The sequence below is a fragment of the Dasypus novemcinctus genome, chromosome 1 (genome assembly GCF_030445035.2).
Source record: "Dasypus novemcinctus isolate mDasNov1 chromosome 1, mDasNov1.1.hap2, whole genome shotgun sequence".
Taxonomy (NCBI): domain Eukaryota; kingdom Metazoa; phylum Chordata; class Mammalia; order Cingulata; family Dasypodidae; genus Dasypus; species Dasypus novemcinctus.
In genome coordinates, this window is record NC_080673.1 from 129,660,532 (window position 1) to 129,680,821 (window position 20,290).

At 38.4% G+C, this 20,290-nt stretch overlaps 2 protein-coding genes across 3 annotated transcripts in view; one reads left to right on the plus strand and one right to left on the minus strand.

Annotated features, from left to right (window-relative positions):
• The window catches only part of ART3 (ADP-ribosyltransferase 3 (inactive)), a 184,352-nt gene that overhangs the window by 155,962 nt on the left and 8,100 nt on the right, over positions 1-20,290 (minus strand). The window lies entirely within an intron of this gene.
• On the plus strand, positions 3,385-6,101 carry CXCL10 (C-X-C motif chemokine ligand 10). Its single transcript, XM_004472578.4, has 4 exons — positions 3,385-3,506; positions 4,053-4,179; positions 4,373-4,462; positions 5,320-6,101. The coding sequence occupies exons 1-4, from the start codon at positions 3,446-3,448 to the stop codon at positions 5,354-5,356; spliced, it is 315 nt and encodes a 104-aa protein (XP_004472635.1). The 5' UTR covers positions 3,385-3,445; the 3' UTR covers positions 5,357-6,101.

A 20,290-nucleotide genomic window follows, 5' to 3' on the forward strand; every position in this document is an offset into this window, starting at 1 on the left:
ACAATGGCTTGTATCTGTCCTTGCAACATCATTCAGGACAATTCTCAAATCCCAAATATGTCCCCATATTACACCTGTTTTTCCCTCCTCCCTTCCTCAGAACCTCCAGCAGCCACTGCCTCCACCTCAGTGATAAAAGTTCTTTCATCCTAGAATCATAGTAAGTCTATACTAGAATACCAGCAAGTCTACTCTAGTCCATTGTTCATTCCCCAATCCTGAGGATTCTGGGATGGTGATGCCCACTCCACTTCTTATTGAGAGGGGGCTTAGACCCCATGGGGCATATGGATAGGACTATCTTGTTTGCAGTTGCAGACTCTGTTCCTTGGGATGGTTATTGTCCTGCTCATTTCCTTGTTAGCTGTCCTGGGTGAGTCCAATGAACTGTAGAGTAGGTGAGCACAGACATTTTGGAAATGGCACAAGCTGCAATTGGTTGGATAAAAAAAAAAATGGGTGGAGGGGAATTCCATACTAGGAAGCCAAAATAAGTACCTTCCAATCTGTAACATGGGACTTAACCAAGGGATGTGTTTGCAGTAAGATCAGAGGGACCACCATGTATATTTTTTTAAACAAATCAATTTTATTGATATATATTATAAAGCATAAATCCATCTGAAGTGTACAATCAATGGTATCTGGTATAATTATATAGTTGTGCATTCATCACTTCAATCGTTATAAGAGCATTTTCATTATTCCAATAATAAAAAAGACAAAAAACCCCACAACTCATCACCTCTCAATTTTCCTATGCTTCCCCTGCTGTACACAGCTGCTATTTTGTTTCCATCTCTCTAGTTTACTTGTATTTATATTTTGTAAGAAGTCTTATATATGCAGTATTATCCATACTCATATTTCACATGAGGTTTCACTGCACCATGTATATTTTTTAATTATTTAATTTTGTACTATCTAGGGCCTCTTACATCTATCGTATTAGATATTACTCTAGAAATTTTTGCATTTTTATTCACAGTACAAATTTTACTCTGCACTAACAGCTATGGGAAGGTCATTCCATATCACCATGTCTCACATGCCATTACTTCATCAGGAGGAAAGCATCTTTGCTGGGTGAAGGTCAATGGGCTCTAACGTCAGACCCTGCCTCACTTCCCTTCCATTTGTCTGTTTCCCACAGTTAATCCACTGACATACCCACTTAAAGACTTACCTCTGTTCAGCACTAAAGCGATTCCTACATGCCCCAAACAACAACTCACTTTTTGTTCTGACAGAAGGAGCTCCCACATTAGAGGTTCCAAGTCATACATTCCAGTTTACAAATAAAGGCGTTTATCTTGGCCTGTGATGACAAGCTTTGAGCCAGTACTTGTCAGGTACACTAGCTCAGTCCTAGAATGCCTGCCTTTCCCCAGCCTATCCCCATATTGTTGTAGCCTAGCTGACTATTTAAAGGTATTTCCCTGGGATCCAAGTAGCACCTACATCAGATTTCCCATTTCAAAATGACATGCATCTAGAATAGTTTTTCACCTTCGATCCCCTGTTGTCAATCACTTGCAAAGAAGACAATCAAAGATCACTATAACTTTTGGATACTGTCGAACTTCTATTGTCAGGCTAACCTAAAATCATCCATCTGAAATTGTGCTAATTTCAGTTATCACTGATACCAGCTCAATAACTAAGACTTTTTTTTTCCTTTGCTTTGACAGTCTTCTTTGAACCATACCCTACTACACTGGTATTAAGTTGTATGTACATCAGAAAAACATGTTTGTCAAGTTAATCCATTTGTGTGGGTATGAAGCCATTGTAAGTAGGACCTTTTGATGAGGTTACTTCAGTTAAGGTATAACCCATTTCAATCAGGATGGGTTTTAATCCTATTACTGGAGTCCTTTATAAGTTGAATGAAAATCAGACAGAGAGAGAAAAAGGCATAGGGAACAGCCAGAAACTGAAATTCAACGGAACCAGAAGAGAACAGAGAAGCCACCATATGCCTTGCCATGTGACAAAGGAGCCAACGATGGCCAGCAGCCAACCCAGAACATCAGTCTTCAATGAGAGAGCATTGCCTTGATGATGCCTTGATTTGGACTTCCTTTTAACCTAAAACCTATAAGCTAATAAATTCCCATGTTTAAGCCAACCTACTCCATGGTATTTGCTTGAACAGCCTGGGAAACTAAAGCATCCATTTTAAATCAGCTTCTTTGTCTCTCTCCTGTCTCAAGCTGTTCTTCCAAGGTCTGTCCATAGTTATATTCCTCTTTTAAATTCATTTCCTCAGAAAGCATCTTTTGATTTTTTCCCCCAATAACTCTGAAAGAGCTAAGAATCCTTTTCTCACCCATTCAGGATGTCATCCCTTATGATATTTTCATTCAAGGACTGATTTAAGACATGATCCTTGTTCATTAACACACCAGAAATAATATATCCAAATAAATAGTGTTTTGCCTCAGAATAGTTAGTTTGGAAACTATTCACTCATCCTAACGATGTTATGAATAATCAAAGCCTTTTTTAAAATTCTTTCTAAGTTTCCCAGTTCCTTTATCTTTTACTGTGTCTCAGACTAACCTTATTATTTTATAGTTAATACCATGTATTTGATCAAAGAGAGTGCTTGTGCTGATCATCAAATAGAACTGCTGCTTCCAAAGTGAGATTAATGACAAAGTATGAAAAATTCTATCACTAAGGATATGTAAAATTAAGTACTTAGCCTCTGAAGTAATTGCAGACATTTTAAATAGAGAAAAAAGTTTAATACTTACAATACATGGATGACAGCCTTTGTGTAACCTAAAACAACAATCTAACATCTAGAATGGCATTATTCTTCCATCTGTAAAATGAAGGTAGTAACAAGCTTCCTATCTTAACAGAGTTATTGTAGGGATGAAATGAGAAAGTATATGACACCTCTGAGGCCTGAAATCCATAAAGTAAATAAATATAAGATATTCCTATTCATACCTTACTGCAGCAAATTAAAATGGATGCAAAATACAATGTTAAGGCATACACATTTTAAAAAGCCCTCTGAATTAAGGGTTGAGTTGATATTTTTATTTTACAGGATGTGAAAGAGAATCAAAGTTCCATTATAAAACATTATTTATATGTACAAGAAAGTTCTGGTTTTCAAGAAACTGTTCCTATCTTAGAAAGTGAAACCTAACTCACGCTTGTTGGGAAAAAAAAAGATGGAGGGAAATTCCATAATTAGGAAGCCACAATAAATACACAATAAATACTTTCAATTCTGTAACATGGGACTTCCCCAAAGTACAGATAGCTTTTGCTGAGTCAAACATAATATTATCCAATCAGAGTTAAGGAGGGAAAGTGCCTTTACAAATAAATGCTGCATGCTAGCCCCACGTTGTCTGAGACACTCCTACACTGCTCATACACAGATCGAGCCTACAGTAGAGGAACCTCTGGCCTCAGCACCATGGACCAAAGTTCTGTTCTTATTTTCTGTCTTGTCTTTCTGACTCTGAGTGGCACTCAAGGTAAGGAACATCAACAGATATTTAATTTGTAAAGTGAGAAAAAGAACTATGTATATATTCAGAAATACAGAAAGTGTGTTTGTAAAAGTTTCACAGCCTGCCAATGAATAAGAGGTAAATTAGCAGAGATTCCCTCTGGTTACACAGTTTATTATATAAATGGTTCAAGTCAGAGAAGCAAGTAGAATAAAAGAAAAAGATAAGGAGAAAGGGGAGACGGCAGGAGGGGAAGGAGAAGGATAGAGAAAATATGAGGGAATAAGGAGAGGGTGAGATATAGAGTCCTTTTTAGTTAACTCAGTTTAAAGAGGCACAAGAACCGTGTTCAAGTATGATTTTACAGTTAACAAGTTACAACTGCATGCTTTCAGATCATCAGCTGATTAATCACTCAGAGCTATATTTTAGTGGGATACATTCCTTTACAGATTGACTCTGCAATGACACAGGCATAAATGTTCTGCTAAGTACTACCCAAACCAGTTAAATGTCTAACATGAAAAACTGCACTAATATGCCCTGCTGTACCTGTTTCTTTTCCCACAGGAATACCTCTTTCTAGATCTACACGCTGTGCTTGCATCAAGATTACTGACCGATCTATTCATCCAAAGTTATTAGAAAAACTTGAACTGATTCCTGCAAGTCTGTCTTGCCCACATGTTGAGATTATGTGAGTAAAATCCCATTTGATGATACCTCTCTGGATGTAATCATATATTATCTGATGATCATAAAAGATCAGTAAAGAGTCACTGATGATTCTAATACTTATGAAACTTAAACTTATGACTTCAGAACTGGAGGTTGCATTTACTTTACTGGCCCAACAGTGTTTTCAATACTTTTCACTCCTACTTTTATAGTGCCACAATGAAAAAAACTGGGGAGAAGAGATGTCTGAATCCAGAGTCTAAGAGCATCAAGAATTTACTGAAAGCTATTAGCAAGGAAAGGTAGGTTTGCTGTTGCTTGTAGAACTGCTTTTTAGGAAATGGCACTCTTGGGAAGTTAGAAATACTTGCACTGGGTTTTGCTGTGGGATCCCTGGCTTGTAAGTGTGTTACCTCCTTGCTCTCCTCTATCCCCTTTCATTTATGTACTCAGGTGCCATCTTGTGTGGTAAGCACCTTTTTTTTTTTTTTTTTTTAAAGATTTATTTTTATTTATTTAATTCCCCTCCCCTCCCCCGTTTGTCTGTTTTCTGTGTCTTTTTGCTGCGTCTTGTTTCTTTGTCCACTTCTGTTGTCATCAGCGGCACAGGAAGTGTGGGCGGCGCCATTCCTAGGCAGGCTGCTCCCTCCTTCGCGCTGGGCGGCTCTCCTTGTGGGTGCACTCCTTGCGCATGGGGCTCCCCTACGCGGGGGACACCCCTGTGTGGCACAGCACTCCTTGCGCGCATCAGCACTGCGCATGGGCCAGCTCCACAAGGGGTCAAGGAGGCCCGGGGCTTGAACCACGGACCTCCCATGTGGTAGACGGACGCCCTAACCACTGGGCCAAAGTCCGTTTCCTTGTGTGGTAAGCACCTTAAGTTACTCTGATTATCTGTCCAAAAGTGTCAGCAGGTCACTTCATTCTTGAGGCAAAGTTACACCTACCCAAGAAAAGCTGCCAAAATTCCTTCAGACTTCTTCCTTTAAAAATCACCTCCAGTAACCCAGGATGATCATGTAGCAGCAGGAAAGCTCACCACACCATTCTCCTGAGGATCTGTGGGTTATATATGAACTCAGTATGCTCCTAGGCAGAAGCCAGACTGACACCAGAGTTAAGATGATCACATGTTTACACTCCATTTCTCTTCTTATAGGTCTAAAAGATCTCCTCGGAACCAGAGAGAAGCATAATCACTGCACTGCTGACAAGGATGGATCAGAGAGAGGCTGTCTTGGCCATCACTTCTCTACATAGGGTGTATATTAAGCCCAAATTGTCCCTGGTTTACAGTTCTGCTAAAAGGTGATCAACTATAGTCACCAAATTAGCTGCTACCACTGCTGCAGGAAGGTAGATGGTGCATCATCCTGAGCTATTCAAGTAGTAAGTGCCCTGGCACTAAACCATAAGCTATATGCTGAGGTGCTACATACTTAGTGAATATGCCGAGTCCTAGCCTTGCTACTGATACTTCTCCCACTTTCCTATATCCTAGGAGTAAAGAGATGTGTCAGCCTCTGGGTTTATAGAGTTCTTAGTATTAAATAATGAAAAGGTATGTAATCAAAGCAATAATATTAATGCAACCAACTTCTTAACTCCATGGACTTCTACTATCATCCTCCCCAAGGGCCTACATTCTTTCATTAGCTGTACACATATAATTCCAAATACAGAGAGGAAGCAAAAAAATGTCTGGAAATACATGTGTAAATGTTATTTAATGAGAGACTGTACAAGTAGTAGAATTTTAGATGTATATGTTTCTTATGTTTTTTCAGTGTTTTGTGAAATAATTTGTATAATTAAGTACTGCATGAATATGAAAAACATGTGCTGGATAGTTTTCAAAATAAAAATGTTGTGTTCTGAGAACAGTAAAAAAGATTATCTGACTATCATTACACCAAAATGTAATAAAGTCATTGTAACTAAGATGAAATGTCTTGTGGGTCATTTGTCTGGGGCCTAGAATAAAAGTCAGAATGGTCAAAGGACAATTGAGTTTGAGAAATACCGTACTCCTTCCAACTATAATCTGAAAGGCCCATCATACAGGATTACTACAGGACTGATATAGCTTAGAGCTTGGTATATGCTTCAGATTCTTAGAGTTAACTTTCTAAAAAACATCGGCACCTAGATATCCCATAAGAAATTCAAACTCTAAAATATCCTAAATTAATTCCCCTCTTCCCCAGATCTGTTTCTCCTCTTCTATTCTATATCCTAGCACCATCATCTACTCAGTTCCCCAAACCAGAAACCTGGGAATAATTCTATACTCCTCCTCCTTCCTCACCTTCACGTCCAATAGCGACTAAGAAGATATGTGCAATACATTTAATTAAATTATTAGTATGCAGAAGATATAAAGAACGCCTATGAATAAAAAAGGGAACAGACATAACTAGTTGGAAAAAGGGAAACAAGTGAACAGGAATTTCACAAAAGAAAAAAGCACAATACATTAAAATAACTGTGTGTTCAACCTTTTTAATAATCAGGGAGGTACACATTTAAATCATTGTGAGATACAATTTCACACCACAAAATCGGAGAAAGTTTTTAAGTCAAATATTATCAAGTGTCAGCAAGGAAGTATAGTGGTGAAGAATGCCCACTGATGGAAGAAATATAACTATGACTACTTTGGAAAACAGTTTGGCATTACCTTACAGAGTTGAACAGGTACAGACTATGTCCCAGCAATTCTACTGGTAGGTATATGCCATAAATAAATCCTTGCATAGGACATTTATGAGAATGTTGCACACATTCCTAACAGCAAAAAAAACTGGAACTAATCCAAATGTCCATAAATAGAAATAATAAGTAAATAGGGGTATAATTATTCAATAGACTATTATATGGCAGTGAAAATAAATGTAGTACAACTACACACATCAACATGGGTGAATCTCAAAATTAATCTTGTACAAAAGAGGCAGGTCACAGAAGAGTACATGCAGTATGATTCCATTTACTGTAAAATTTTTTTGTTTGTTCTTTGTTTTTTAAAGGCAAACATTTTATTTTACTTAGGAATAAAAACAAGGCGAAAACAAAAAAGCAAGAGGATAATTCAGGACGGTGGTTACTTCTGAGAAGAAAAAAGAATGCAAACAAGGAGAGGCACATAGGAGGCTTCTGGACTATGGTAAGTTTCTGTTTTTTTACCTAGGTGATGGGTACATGGGAGCTTGCTCTTTAATCCAAACCTATACACTTTCCTTATTTTAAACACATGCTCTATTTTACATTAAATATATTAAAAAAGGGAAGCAGCTGTGGCCTAATTAGTTGGGCTCCCGTCTACCATATGCGAGGCCCTGGGTTTGCGTCCTGGGGCCTCCTTGTGAAGCAGGCTCACGCGCACACTGTGGAGAGCCGCTAGTCCAGGTGCCGCTGAGTGCCACCTGACCCGCCAGCACCGCGAAGAGCTGACTCAGCAAGGTGACGCAACAAAAAGGGAGACAAGCAAAAAACACAGAAGAGCACGCAGTGAGTGGACACAGAGAGCAGAGAGCAAGCAAAAAGCCATGGGGGGAGGGAATAAAAAAATTAAAATAAAATAAAACAAAATTTTAAAAAAGATTTAAAAAATTACAAAGAAGCAAAAAACACAAAATGTTAACAAGTGATATGTGATATGTTTCACAATCAAGCAACCTCACATAGCAAAATGGAATAAGAGAGAGATCATATTCTGATATATGACCAAAAAAAAAATACAGCATATGACAATTACTATGGGAGCCTTAATTGGATCACAGTAAAACTGAACTTAGAAGTTTCTTTCCTGTTCTCTCATTTTTCTTTTCTTCCTGACACCTTAAACCTATAGGAAGGCTACCTATCTTACTCTTAGCAGTCAACTAATTTTCAGTAAAGCTTTAACCAATGTAAGTTTAAATTGCTCTCTGTCCAAAGGCAGGGCATTCATTTTTTTAAAAAAATTTATTTATGCCCACTATATACCAGGTGTATTAGTCAGCCAAAGGGGTGCTGATGCAAAATACCAGAAATTGGTTGGTTTTTATAAAGGGTATTTATTTGGGGTAGGAGCTTACAGATACCAAGCCTGAAAGCATAAGTCACTTCCCTCACTAAAGTCTTTCACATGTTGGAGCAAGATGGCTGCAGACATTTGTGAGGGTTCAGGCTTTCTGGGTTCCTCTGGGCTCAGCTCCTCTGTTTTCTCCTCAAGGTCAGCTGTAGACTATGAGGCTCTCTAGGCTTTGCCTCTCTCCACAAGGTCAGGTAAACAGCTCTGACTCTTTCCCTGGGGCTTCAGCATCAAAACTCCAACATGAAGAACCCTCACATCAAAAAGCTTCAACTCTGTTCTTTGCTATGCCTTTTATATGTGAGTACCCACCCACCAAGGGGTAGGGTCTCAACACCCTAATGATGTGGCCCAATCAAAGCCCTAATTAAAACTTAATCATGCCCAGATACAGACCAGATTACAAACATAATCCAATTATCTATTTTTGGAATTCATAACTACATCAAACTGCTACACCAGATTATAAGAAATTACTAAATCATGAGTTTATAATTAACTATTAAAGACAAATATAAAAGTAAATAAACCATTCCATAGACTGGTTAAAAACAAAAAACTCAATGTGCACAGAAAATAGAGAAAATCAGGGAGGCCTTTACTGAGAAATTGACGCCTGACCCGGATTTTGAAAGATGTGTATGTATCTAACAGATTGAAGGAGAAAACTTTAATTCTAGTAGAGAAAAAAGAATGCATAAAGGCACAAAAGTGTGAGACAGTGTGGTGCATGTTCAATCTGGTAGAATGTGAGTAAAACGTTATTGTGGGAAATGATGCTGGAGAGAGAAATTGGAATTGGATCATGAAAGCCTTCCTATGCCATGGTGGGTATGTCATTCGCCATCAATATACTTATTTATTTATAAGTTAAATAAATGTTCTAAAATACACACAAAAACAATATACATTACTAGACTGCACTATAATAACAAAATTCCCAATGTATTAATGACTTAACACAACAAAAATTTTCTTGCTCACACAAAGTTCTAGGTAGGTTGACAGACCCTCTTCTCTAACTCAGGAATATAGTCTCTCTCTGTCTTTCTCCCTCAATCCAGGGTTGCTGTGACAGAAAAAGAGAAGGATGAACGTGGAATACCAGCTCTGAAAATCCTGAGTCCACATTACATTGTCTCAGATAGGTCACTCTGCCCCACCTAACCACAATGAGGGGTAGGAACTTCAGGGAAAGTATACTATCTCTGCTACAAATCGAGAGTTTTTAAAATGAGGTTTTAAAACATAATAATATAAGCCAAAAAACAAAGATCATACAGAAATCAAGCTCAGAGAGAGAGAAGTCTAGATAGACATTCTTTAAAAAAATTTTTTTTAAAGTGTAGCACAAGATACTAAACAAGTCATGAAAGCTTGCTTCGGCCTGTATTTTCTCATCAATAAAGAAGCAGAAATAGCAATCTTTCAGAAATCTTGCTAAGAGAAATAACTGTGAAGAGTTCATTAAAATACTATTTCTGTGTGAATGGATTATAGATTATTTTTACTTTTCTTTATTATTTCTGGGTGAATGGAATATAACGTTTTATTTTTACTTTATTTTCAAAATTTTTTACAAATATTTATTATTTTTAATGTATTTTTCTTTTTAAAAGATATGTAGATCACATTTTTTACTTTTTAAAATCAGAAATAAGTTTTAGCAACTGAAGCAATTTTTCAGTCACCGGATTATAAACGTTCATCTTGAAGGGTTGGGATTTATGTTCTCAGTGACCTTCATAAAAATGTTCATGTCTGAGAAAGATCTAAACTGAAAGCAGAATAAGTAATATATGTACCAGAATTTCTTTCTCCATTCTAGACTAAAATTTAATGACTTGTGTTAAAAACCAATGCATTATTTATTTATTTTTTAGGCAGTAAAAACAATTTATTAGGGAAATGGGGGAAAGAAAAGCGCTTTCTGAGAAATGGGAGAGAAAGAAATAATCATCAAGATTTAGTGTGACCTCCTCTAGGCAGAAAGCGAGCTCTGCCTTATACGATTACCTTTTAAACTTCCTAAGAATAAGGGGATGGGCCCCAGCTTTTATTGGTTACCCCACCAATGGTGAGACCAATGGTGAGGACTGTTTGGAATATCCAGGGCCAAAGGGAGGTCCCAGAAAAAGAAACTGGGACCTCAACATTACACTCAAGGTCCTAGCAAGGTCTTGCAGCCATTTTGTCTGCCAACCATGTTGTCTGCCAGCCATGTTGCAGGTCCTCTTCTTCTCCATTACTCTGTACTAACCTGCCTCAACTACCCTCTCAGAGAGTTCATGCCCTTATTCTTAAAGGGATGCTGAGGGACAATGGTCATTCATTTGCAGTTATTTCCTTCTAGTTAGGGCAGATTCCCTATCTGACAGAGTATAAGCTTCCCTGGCTATTCTATTGAGGTTGAGGGAAGATGGGTTCAACACTGTGTTTGGAACTGACTGAAATCCCTGTGTGACTTGTTTTGGAAGGCATTCATTCTAGAAGAAATAAACTTGGTTAGAATTTTGAAGATACATGGCCATACTAAAGGAATAAAGATGGTGGTAAGTGGGTCCAAAAGGGGGGCCACATGTGACATACTGGAGCATGAGAGAAAGGCCAGGTGCCTTTAGATGCTGCATCCCCCTGAAGTTGGTGGGCTTCACCTTGCAGGTTTTAAATGCTGTTTAGGACTATTTTGGAGCAATTTATAAAAACAGCATTTTTCCTTGAGAAATAGTCAAGTCCCCCACCCTGTGCTGCTGTTAGCATGTTCAGGGATCTTCAGTTTCACAGTTCCACAGGAGCAAGAAAGTCCATTTGCTGTCTAAGAGCTTCTAAGGCATGGCTGGTTTCTTTTATGCTGTTCGTTACCTCTATGGAGGGATTGTAATAGACAAGGGGGTTTGGTATAAATTGCCAATCCCAGTCTTCAATAGTGATGATTATGTTTAAGACAGCTAAGAAGGGGATGAGAAGAGACATCTCCCTTTTAGTTTTTGAATAGGGAGAAACTACAGGAAATGAAGAGATACCATTTCTTAAGGGGTGTCTCACTTGCCTTCCCCTTAGCAATACGTGTTTGGGCTAAAGTTAGAGGGAACAGCTGTGTTTGACACAGACATTACTTAGTTTTATCTCTTGAAGAGGTATTTCAGGTCATCCAATGACTGGTACATGTACATCCCATCAAGTGCTTCACGTAAGCTGGCATTTCCTTGGACAACTGGCTTCACTTGGGATAAGCACACCCAGTTGGCAATCTCTTTAACAACTGTGGGAGTGGTCAGAATCACAGAGCATGGTCCCTTCCATTTTGGCTCTGATTGAGAGTGAGGTCTGTTCTCCCGCCAGGTTTTGATCAAAACCTGGTTTCCAGGTCCTGAGTGAGGAAAGGCTGCCCATAGACCACCTCGAAGAGGCTAAGCTGAAGCAGGTCCTAGTCACCTCACTTGCCATTTTTCTACTTGTAGGAAAATGCCTAGCCCTGGCAGGATGGCATGTGGGTCTTCCAGTCCTCCCCAGGTTATGAGTGGAACAGATTCTGGAATAAGGACTAGGAGGGTGATCTGGGTTAAGCACATCTTTCACCTGGTGTGGGCTGAAGACTGTGAAAGGTCACCCCCAAGTTAATTTGGTGGTTTTATAATTAAAAGGGCTATTGCCCCCACTGCTCTCAGGCAAGGTGGCCATTCATTTATCTTGTAGGCACATTCATTAACTACTTAGAAAATGAAGTTTACCAGACTTTTAACACGTTCACTATCTCTCTGCATATGATCAAGAATAGAAAAAATATGACCTTAATCATCAGTCATATATTTGGAATAGGAGAGCAATAGGTACAGTACTTAATACTAATCAATGTACTACCCAATGTATAAGTTTCTCTTTGGGCTGCAGTTAAATAGATCTAAGCTTCAGGTTTGCAAAACTATACATGTTATCTCTCCATGGGAGCAGGCCATATGCCCATTGTGTTTACATTCTACTTACATCACTTTGGTGATCACTGCTCTACTTGGTATGCCCTTCACAAAGCCAGCATGCTGCAGCGTCACTGACCCTAGAAAGAAGCTAGGAAGGTAGACTCTACCATCCTACCAGCCTGGTGCATAGCGCCCTTTGGCACTATGAAACAGTGCCAGTCTGGAGGCAATATTCACTGTACATCTGAAAATATTGAGCCATTTCTGGTTGCTGCAGGAATTTGAAACTGCATCATACTTTCCATCCACTTCAAGAGCATAACCAGAGAGGTAGTAGATAACTTTATTTTTTTAGGGGTCAGGGACTAACCTAGTCAATAACTCAAAGGAGAGACAATCTGCTGTACACTGAAGGCCTAGTTTGAATATACAAGAGAAATTCATGATAGTTGAGTATATCTCTTTTTATTTTTATACACTTTTTAAATACCTCCACTGCAGTTATAACATATCAAATAAGCTTAATATTTTAATACTTTGCTTTTTACTTCTACACCTTTACCATGGTGACATTAATTACACAGGTATTTTATTTTAGTAGAAAAGGAAAAACTGCTTTTTCAATTATTTTATGAAAACTGAAGATTCCCAATGGAATCAAGATTATCTTTCCTTACTATCACTTTAATATGCATATTGAGGTGGCCTCTGACAGGTTTCCCTGTTACGAAATTACTTGTTATTAATATTAATTCAGATTTTTAATAAATGGCTTCCCAGAATTAGCCATTTAAACACCCAGGGTAGAAGATGCTTTCATAAACTCCTTATAACTAACTGTAACCACAGAGACTGCTTATCTTATCTTAATATGAGCTTATTAAATTACAGTTAGCAACTAATAAAATGTACTTTATCCATTTAAGAGAGGACAGATCTACATTTCTCTCTTTAACTTGATTTCATTAAACATAAACTTACAATTTTCATCACCTTAAAGATTAATATATATAATGTTAATTTACTTACTTGGAAGTCTATAAACCAGAGAGATAACACACAAGCTAAATAAAATTGAAACCATTAGTTTATGCAAGGAATGTTCTTTTTCCTTCCTTACAGGAGGCTGAAAACCTCTTTTCTTCAATAAAATTCTAAAACTGCAAAAATTTCAAAAGCATATTGACTGCTAAGTTTTGGAATATGTTACAATTGTTTAATTTGTTTTAATCATAATTTCGAAAAAATCTTTTCATAACTTCTTTAAGGACTTTTCCTATACTTACTGAAATTTGTTAATAGAATTATTAACCACCCTTATTATAGGGCTGGTAAAAGGTTTAAAGTGGGGAATTACAGAGCAAACTGATTCTTAATTCCCAGTACCTAGAAGAGTTTTAATCTGCCACACTTAGCCCCTCCCTCAGAACTTTTGCAGAGAGAAGGCCCTGGGGCTGGGTAGGTCAAAGAGCTCAGGAAAATCTTTTTCCCTTTCTCAATAGTCCTTATATTCAGATTTCTATATGACCTTTTCATCCTGCTTAGACTAATTTGGGCTCCAGGAATGTCTGATTTTACACTTAGAATACAGCTCTTTTAAGAATTTTCATGTGTTAATTTGATATTACCATCCTGATGTATGAATGAAGCAGGTTAGTTAGGGAATCAATAGATGAATTTGGAACCTGGCAGAAAAAACCCGGCCATTAAACACACATCCTTCAATATCCCCAAGATGGCTGCTGTAAGTACCTGTGAGATTCCCCCATTTGGAAAGAGAAACCAGGAAAAGTCCCAGATATTCTCCAGGGGTCTTATCATTGGGCCCTCCCAGGGGATTGATGGGGGGGAGAGGGGAGGCTAATCACTCAAAACAACAAACAGCAGTGACTCCTCCCCTGTCATTAGCAAAGGGAGAGAGTACATAATGGCTTAAAAAGCAAGTACAGGGAAGCGGTCTTGGCTCAGTGGTTAGGGCCTACCACATGGGAGGTCCGCGGTTCAAACCCCAGGCCTCCTTGACCCATGTGGAGCTGGCCCATGCATAGTGCTGATGCGCGCAAGGAGTGCCCTGCCATGCAGGGGTGTCCCCCGCATAGGGGAACCCCACGTGCAAGAAGGGCACCCCATAAGGAAAGAAGCATGAAAGAAAGTGCAGCCTGGCCAGGAATAGCGTCGCCCACACGGAGAGCTGACACAACAAGATGACACAACCAAAACACAAAAGAAACACATATTCCCCTGCCGCTGACAACAGAAGCGGGCAAATAGACACAGAGAACAGACAACCAGAGCGGGGGTGGGTGGGTGGAAATAAATAAATAAATGTTTAAAAAAAAAAAAGAGGCAAGTACAAAGGCCGAATCAGCCCTCCTCTTGCCTTTCCCCCCATTTTTGCTTTCTACTCCCAGTTCTTGCCTTCTTCTCCCCTGCCTGGAACAAAATGCAAGTAAAACCTGGGCATTTTTAATTGATCATTTCTTGTAGCTTAGCCAAGAACCTAGAAAAAAATCTAACAACATAATGATATACACTGAGCAAACAGGCAGGCATGAATAGTGTTTGACATAAAAACACAGCAAAACACAACTTAAAGTTATTTAAAATTTTCATTGTTTTACAAAATAATTTTAACTGTAAAATAACGTTTGAAAAGATTTCTTTGAAGGCTATTTTTAACTAATCTAATACATACTATGACCATGCACTTTTGCACAAGAATTTCATTACCTTTAATTATGGCTTACAACCAAAAAATTTCCCAATGCTTTAAGGTACAATTTACATTTCCTTTATTTCAGAGCTTTGCTTATTTCCCATTTTGACTCTGACAGATCTTGGATGAGCAAGACTAATTCCAATATAGAGTCACTGAGATCATTGAAGCCTCAGGGAAACTGGTTTCTCTCATGAACTGCTTTTAGGAATTTTAACACTAGGTGCAGGAGGCCTGCTTCTTCAGTCCTCAGAGATAATAGGACTCTGGTGGCTGCTGGACTGGAAGAGTGGATGTTCAACACTGAGAGGTGAGAATTTCAATGGGCAATAATTTAGTCTACACTTGGAGCCACAAGAGAAAGCAGGGTTACTAATACTGAAGCTGGCAAGTAAAATAGAGAATCAAAAAATGGATCTGGAACCTGGCAAAAAGTCCACGTGCACATCGAAATTGCCAAGATGGCTGTTGGAAGACCCCTGCCCACAAGATTCTGACATTCAGAACAAGATTTCCTCCAGAAGCCAGGAGAAGCCCTGGATATTCCCCAAGGACTTTATCATTGGGCCTCCATGGGGATTGATGGGTAGGGTAATCAATCAAAACAGCAAACAGCTGGAACTCCTCCCCTACCATTAGCAAAGGGGTGAAATAATGGTTCAAAAAGCAGGTGCAAGGCCTCAAGCCTTTGGACCCCAATTCTGGTTGCCTTCTTCCCCACTCTGGTCACCACACAAGTAAAACCTGGACATTTATAATCTATAATGGGAAATTGTAGTCTGTAAATCAGCCCTCTTTATAATTTTTCAGCCCATTCCTCTTCACCTGGGACCCATGGTCTGTTATTTTCTCCCATTTTTCTTCCCCCCTATTTTAATAAATTACTGGCCTAACTCACCCAACATGCTCTAGAAATTCATTTCTGCAGCACAGTCAAGAACCTAGACAAAATTCAGTAACAGTACTAGTGGAAGGACAGGAGACGGTGTTTCTCAAGTTTGCTTTTCCCAGAGCCATTGGGGGAAGAAACTGTCATAAAATAACCATAAGCAAATCAAGGAGTGTGGCTACACTTGAAGTAACCACAAACAAAGGCAAACACAGTTTATAATTACCACCACAATAGCTAAAGTTTAATGGCTAGGTGAAGTTAAGTTACGAAATAACCATTAACAAAGCTAAATTAAGATTATCATTGCAATAAGTGAAGTCTAGGCTACATCCACCCAGTTATAATAATGTCAGTTACTACCCTTCCACTGTTTTATAGCATAAAGGCATCTATATAATGATCTCAACTCTTTCTTACAGTTTTTAGTATGATTTCACTTAAAAACAATTTAACACATTTGTTCTAATCATTAAGTGTCTAAAAACAATTAGTTTTAGTAACTTTCCAACTTTTTCTGCTTTCCTTGCAGTTGAATTAATTCCACTTATGATTTTTTTCTTTTTCTAAAGATTTATTTTTTATTTATTTCTCTCCTCATCTCCCCCCGCCCCCAGTTGTCTGCTCTCTGTGTCCATTCACTGTGTGTTCTTCTGTGACCGCTTCTATCCTTAGCAGCAGCACCAGGAAACTGTCTTTCTTTTTGTTGCGTCATCTTGTTGTGAGAGCTCTCAGGCTGTGCGGCACCATTCTTGGGCAGGCTGCACTTTTCTTTCGCGCTGGGCGGCTCTCCTTAAGGGGCACACTCCTTGCATGTGGGGCTCCCCTACGCGGGGGATACTGCTGCGTGGCATGGCACTCCTTGCGTGCATCAGCACTGAGCATGGGCCAGCTCATCACATGGGTCAAGGAGGCCTGGGGTTTGAACCATGGACCTCCCATGTGGTAGGCGAATGCCCTATCCATTGGGCCAAGTCCGCTTCTCACTTATGATTTCTTTATACATCAGTTTTAGTTGCAAGATGGCCCAATGCATTATTAATGGATATCTCTCTGGTCACCATATATAGAGTGGATTTGTCATTTTTAGACTCCCTGCTTTCCTTCCTGTTACAGTCTGTTATCTACACATAAAAATATAATGTTTGTTTTTTTCCTTATTTCTTCCCCCTTACCCCCACCCCTTCATTGTCTGCTCTCTGTGTCCATTTGTTGTGTGTTCTTCTTTGTCTGTTGTATTCTCTTTAGGTGGCTCTGGGAACCCATCCTGGGACCTTCCTGAGTGGGAGAGTGGTGATCATTCTCTTGCTACACCTCAGCTCCCTAGTTTGCTGTGTCTCATATTGTCTCTTCTCTGTGTCCCTTTTTTGTTGCATCAGCTCTCCATGTGGGCGGCTCCACTCCTGGGCAGTCTGCCCTCCTGAGTGGGGCTGCACTCCTTGCACAGGGACCACTCCTTGTGCTGGGGGTACCCACTGTGCAGGGCGACACTCCTTGCACATGCCAGCACTCCACATGGGCCAGCTCACCTCATGGGCCAGGAGGCCCTGGGTATTGAACCCTGGACCTCCTATACGGTAGGCAGAAGCTCTATCCATTGAGCTATATCTGCTTCCCAATTTACATATACTTAAAACTTAAATCTCCCCACTCTCATCCTTCCAACAGCATCCTATCACACTTACAATGAAATCTAAGATCTCATATTCTAAAGCTCTACATAATTCTCCTACCTCATTCCTACCACTCTGCCTCTCCATCTCTATACATGAGCCTCTCAAGTCTCCTGTTGTTTCACAAACAAGCAATCATATTCCTATCACTTCCATAGCCACTCCCTCCCTTTATTCAGGTCTTTGCTCAAATGTCCTCTTTTCAGAGGGGGTTTTCCTCACTACTCTATTAAAATAGCACCATTTCCAGTCAATCTCTTTATCTTCCTTTGTTTCTAGTCCTTATTACTACCTGTAATCATACATTTATTTCTCCATTTATTCTTTCTCCACAAAACTCTTTAAGAGCAGGGACTACACCAGTCTTATTTACCACTGTGTCCCCTGTACCTACAAAAGCACATAGTAGGTGCTCAATACTTACTGACTGAATGAACAAATGAATTACAATTACCCCAACCAGACTCCTATGGTAATCTGTGTTTGCTTCAAGCACAGGGCATTTTTCCAAAGACTTTTGCTACTTCTTAAATCTTAGGAGAAAGTAAACTTGGAAATAAAGAGGAGCTTGTTAAGTTTCATTAAATCATCCAAGAGGCATAGGAGGACTGATGACCTTCTCCACAACAATATCCAACATGTCTACCTGAAAACTGCTTACTAGACTATGCAAGCACCTACATGGAAAAAGAATTCAGTTTTAAACAAGAACTTACATGATTTTCAAAAATAAAAATGTTTCAAATCTGAGTTTTAAACAGCAGCAAGAGCTGATAAGAAGAGGTGCAATCCATACTCCCAGAGTTTCATTTCAAGGACACTTCTTCAAAAAAAAATAGCTTCCCTTATTTTCACTTGTGATCAAGTCATGCATTTTGTTTCCATATTATGCAACATTTCCCACTCAAATCTAATTTCCCACTCAAATCTAATTAGAGCCAGAATAACAAGACCATCTCATTTCCTAGGCTCAAATGCTAGAGAGAAACTCCATTATAAAATTTTAGAAAGGAAAGGAGATAAAAGAAAAACAGAAATTGAAAGAAGTTTGACAACAATCTGAACTTGAAAAGGTTAGAGTTTATGCAATGCCATCAAATGCAGATCAGATTTTTATTGAGATGTATGGTTTTTGAGGCTTAACAATCTCTCTGAAATTATATGCAAAATGTTATATAAATGTGCACATATCCATAGCTTTATCAGATTCTCACAGAGTTCTATAATCCCAAAAAGGTTAACAACTGAGTCTGTTCTAATTTTACACCGGATCTTGAACAAGCTGTGTCAATTTACAAAGCATTCACTGTAGGCCATAGGGACACCAATAACCTATAGTTTTAGAGCTGCGATGTGTGTGAATGTATATGTATGTTTGAGTAATCTTATACCAAATGTACTGGAAATACTTGGCTAGTTTATAGATTTTTAAAATTAACCAAGATTGACCTAAAAGATCTGGGCCTTAGAGACATTAAAGGTTCTTATTTTTAAGATATGTCTAGAATTTCCAAGACTATCTGGACTTTTTAAATTTACCATGACAGTCTTTTTTTAACCTCTAGACCCAGGGCACAAATCTGCATTTTTGCTAGAATGTAAAGGCCTCCTTCAAATTACTGTATTATGGATATGAAAGGGAAAGATTTCTGGAGTATTCTCTATTCAGTCAAATTCAACTTAATAAATATTTACTGTGCACATACAACTTCAAGATCCAGTGGGGCAAACAAAGACAATTAAGACATGGTACCTGACTCGAAAATTATTAGAATCTGGCTTAGAAAACAAAGTCAAATATGAACGAGATCACTAACAATAAAATGTAGCATATACTAACTTTCAGGTAAGTGCTATTTGTAAGGTAGTGTTAATCAAAAAGGAAATCTATTCAATTGGAAGAGACAGAGATACCTATCTTAATTATAGATGGTAAAATATAATCTGCTAAATCAGAGGAACAAATGAATATCACCAAGGCTCTGTACAGATGCAAAATAAAAGATAAATTCTTTAAGATAAAATCAAAGAATGCTCAGGTTCTTATAATCAGAAGAGTCAGATCAAAATTATAATTTGACTAAATGGAATAAAGGATAAAAGTAAAACAAATCATAGATGAAACACTCTAAATTGCCTAGGTAATTGGACCTCTCACTTTGTTAATGAAGTTTTATTAATAAAAGTCCAATATAAATCAAATAAACCATAAAAAGGGGAGAACAATACCAATATAAATCAAATAAACCATAAAAAGGGGAGAACAATACATAGTCTGCTAAGCCCCACCTTAGCACAAGTTACAGGGAGGAGTTTGGAAACCATGTGTATAATAAGCAAGGATAACCCCACAAAAGATCTTAGATTACAGTTAAGGGATCATAATAAGCATAAATGGCAGAAAAATTAAATCTCATACTAACTGGTGGTCAATGTAAATAAATTAAATGCATGTGGATCCCTGTTGCCTTAACTTATTCTTACTGACGCTATCATTACACAGAAGGAATGCTAAAGGAAGTAGAATTAAGAGTCAACATTATAAATGCTAAAATATAAGTGTAAGACTTATCCAGTATTTGACAAAGGAAATGGAATTTGAAGTAGTTATCTGCTCAAAGTAGTTTAATTCTAAGTGAAACTCTCATTGTTGAGGAGCATGCAGAAATTCAGCATGACTAGAGAGTAAAATCAAAGAACTGGCATTTCAGTCACACAAGATCCATACACACAAAGAGACCTCAGTAAATAACTCAGTATACCTCTGGGACTAAGTAAAACAATTATTTAGGTTGGCAAGAAAGTGTGGGTGGACATAGTAAAGACCAAAAATCACAGATCCTTAGATATTGAAGTGCCC

Coding starts and splice junctions, on each gene's coding strand:
- CXCL10 (XM_004472578.4), top strand. CDS start 3,446: ATGGACCAAAGTTCTGTTCTTATTTTCTGTCTTGTCTTTCTGACTCTG. Junction 4,180..4,372: donor TGCCCACATGTTGAGATTAT/GTGAGTAAAATC, acceptor CTACTTTTATAG/TGCCACAATGAAAAAAACTG. Junction 4,463..5,319: donor AAAGCTATTAGCAAGGAAAG/GTAGGTTTGCTG, acceptor CTCTTCTTATAG/GTCTAAAAGATCTCCTCGGA.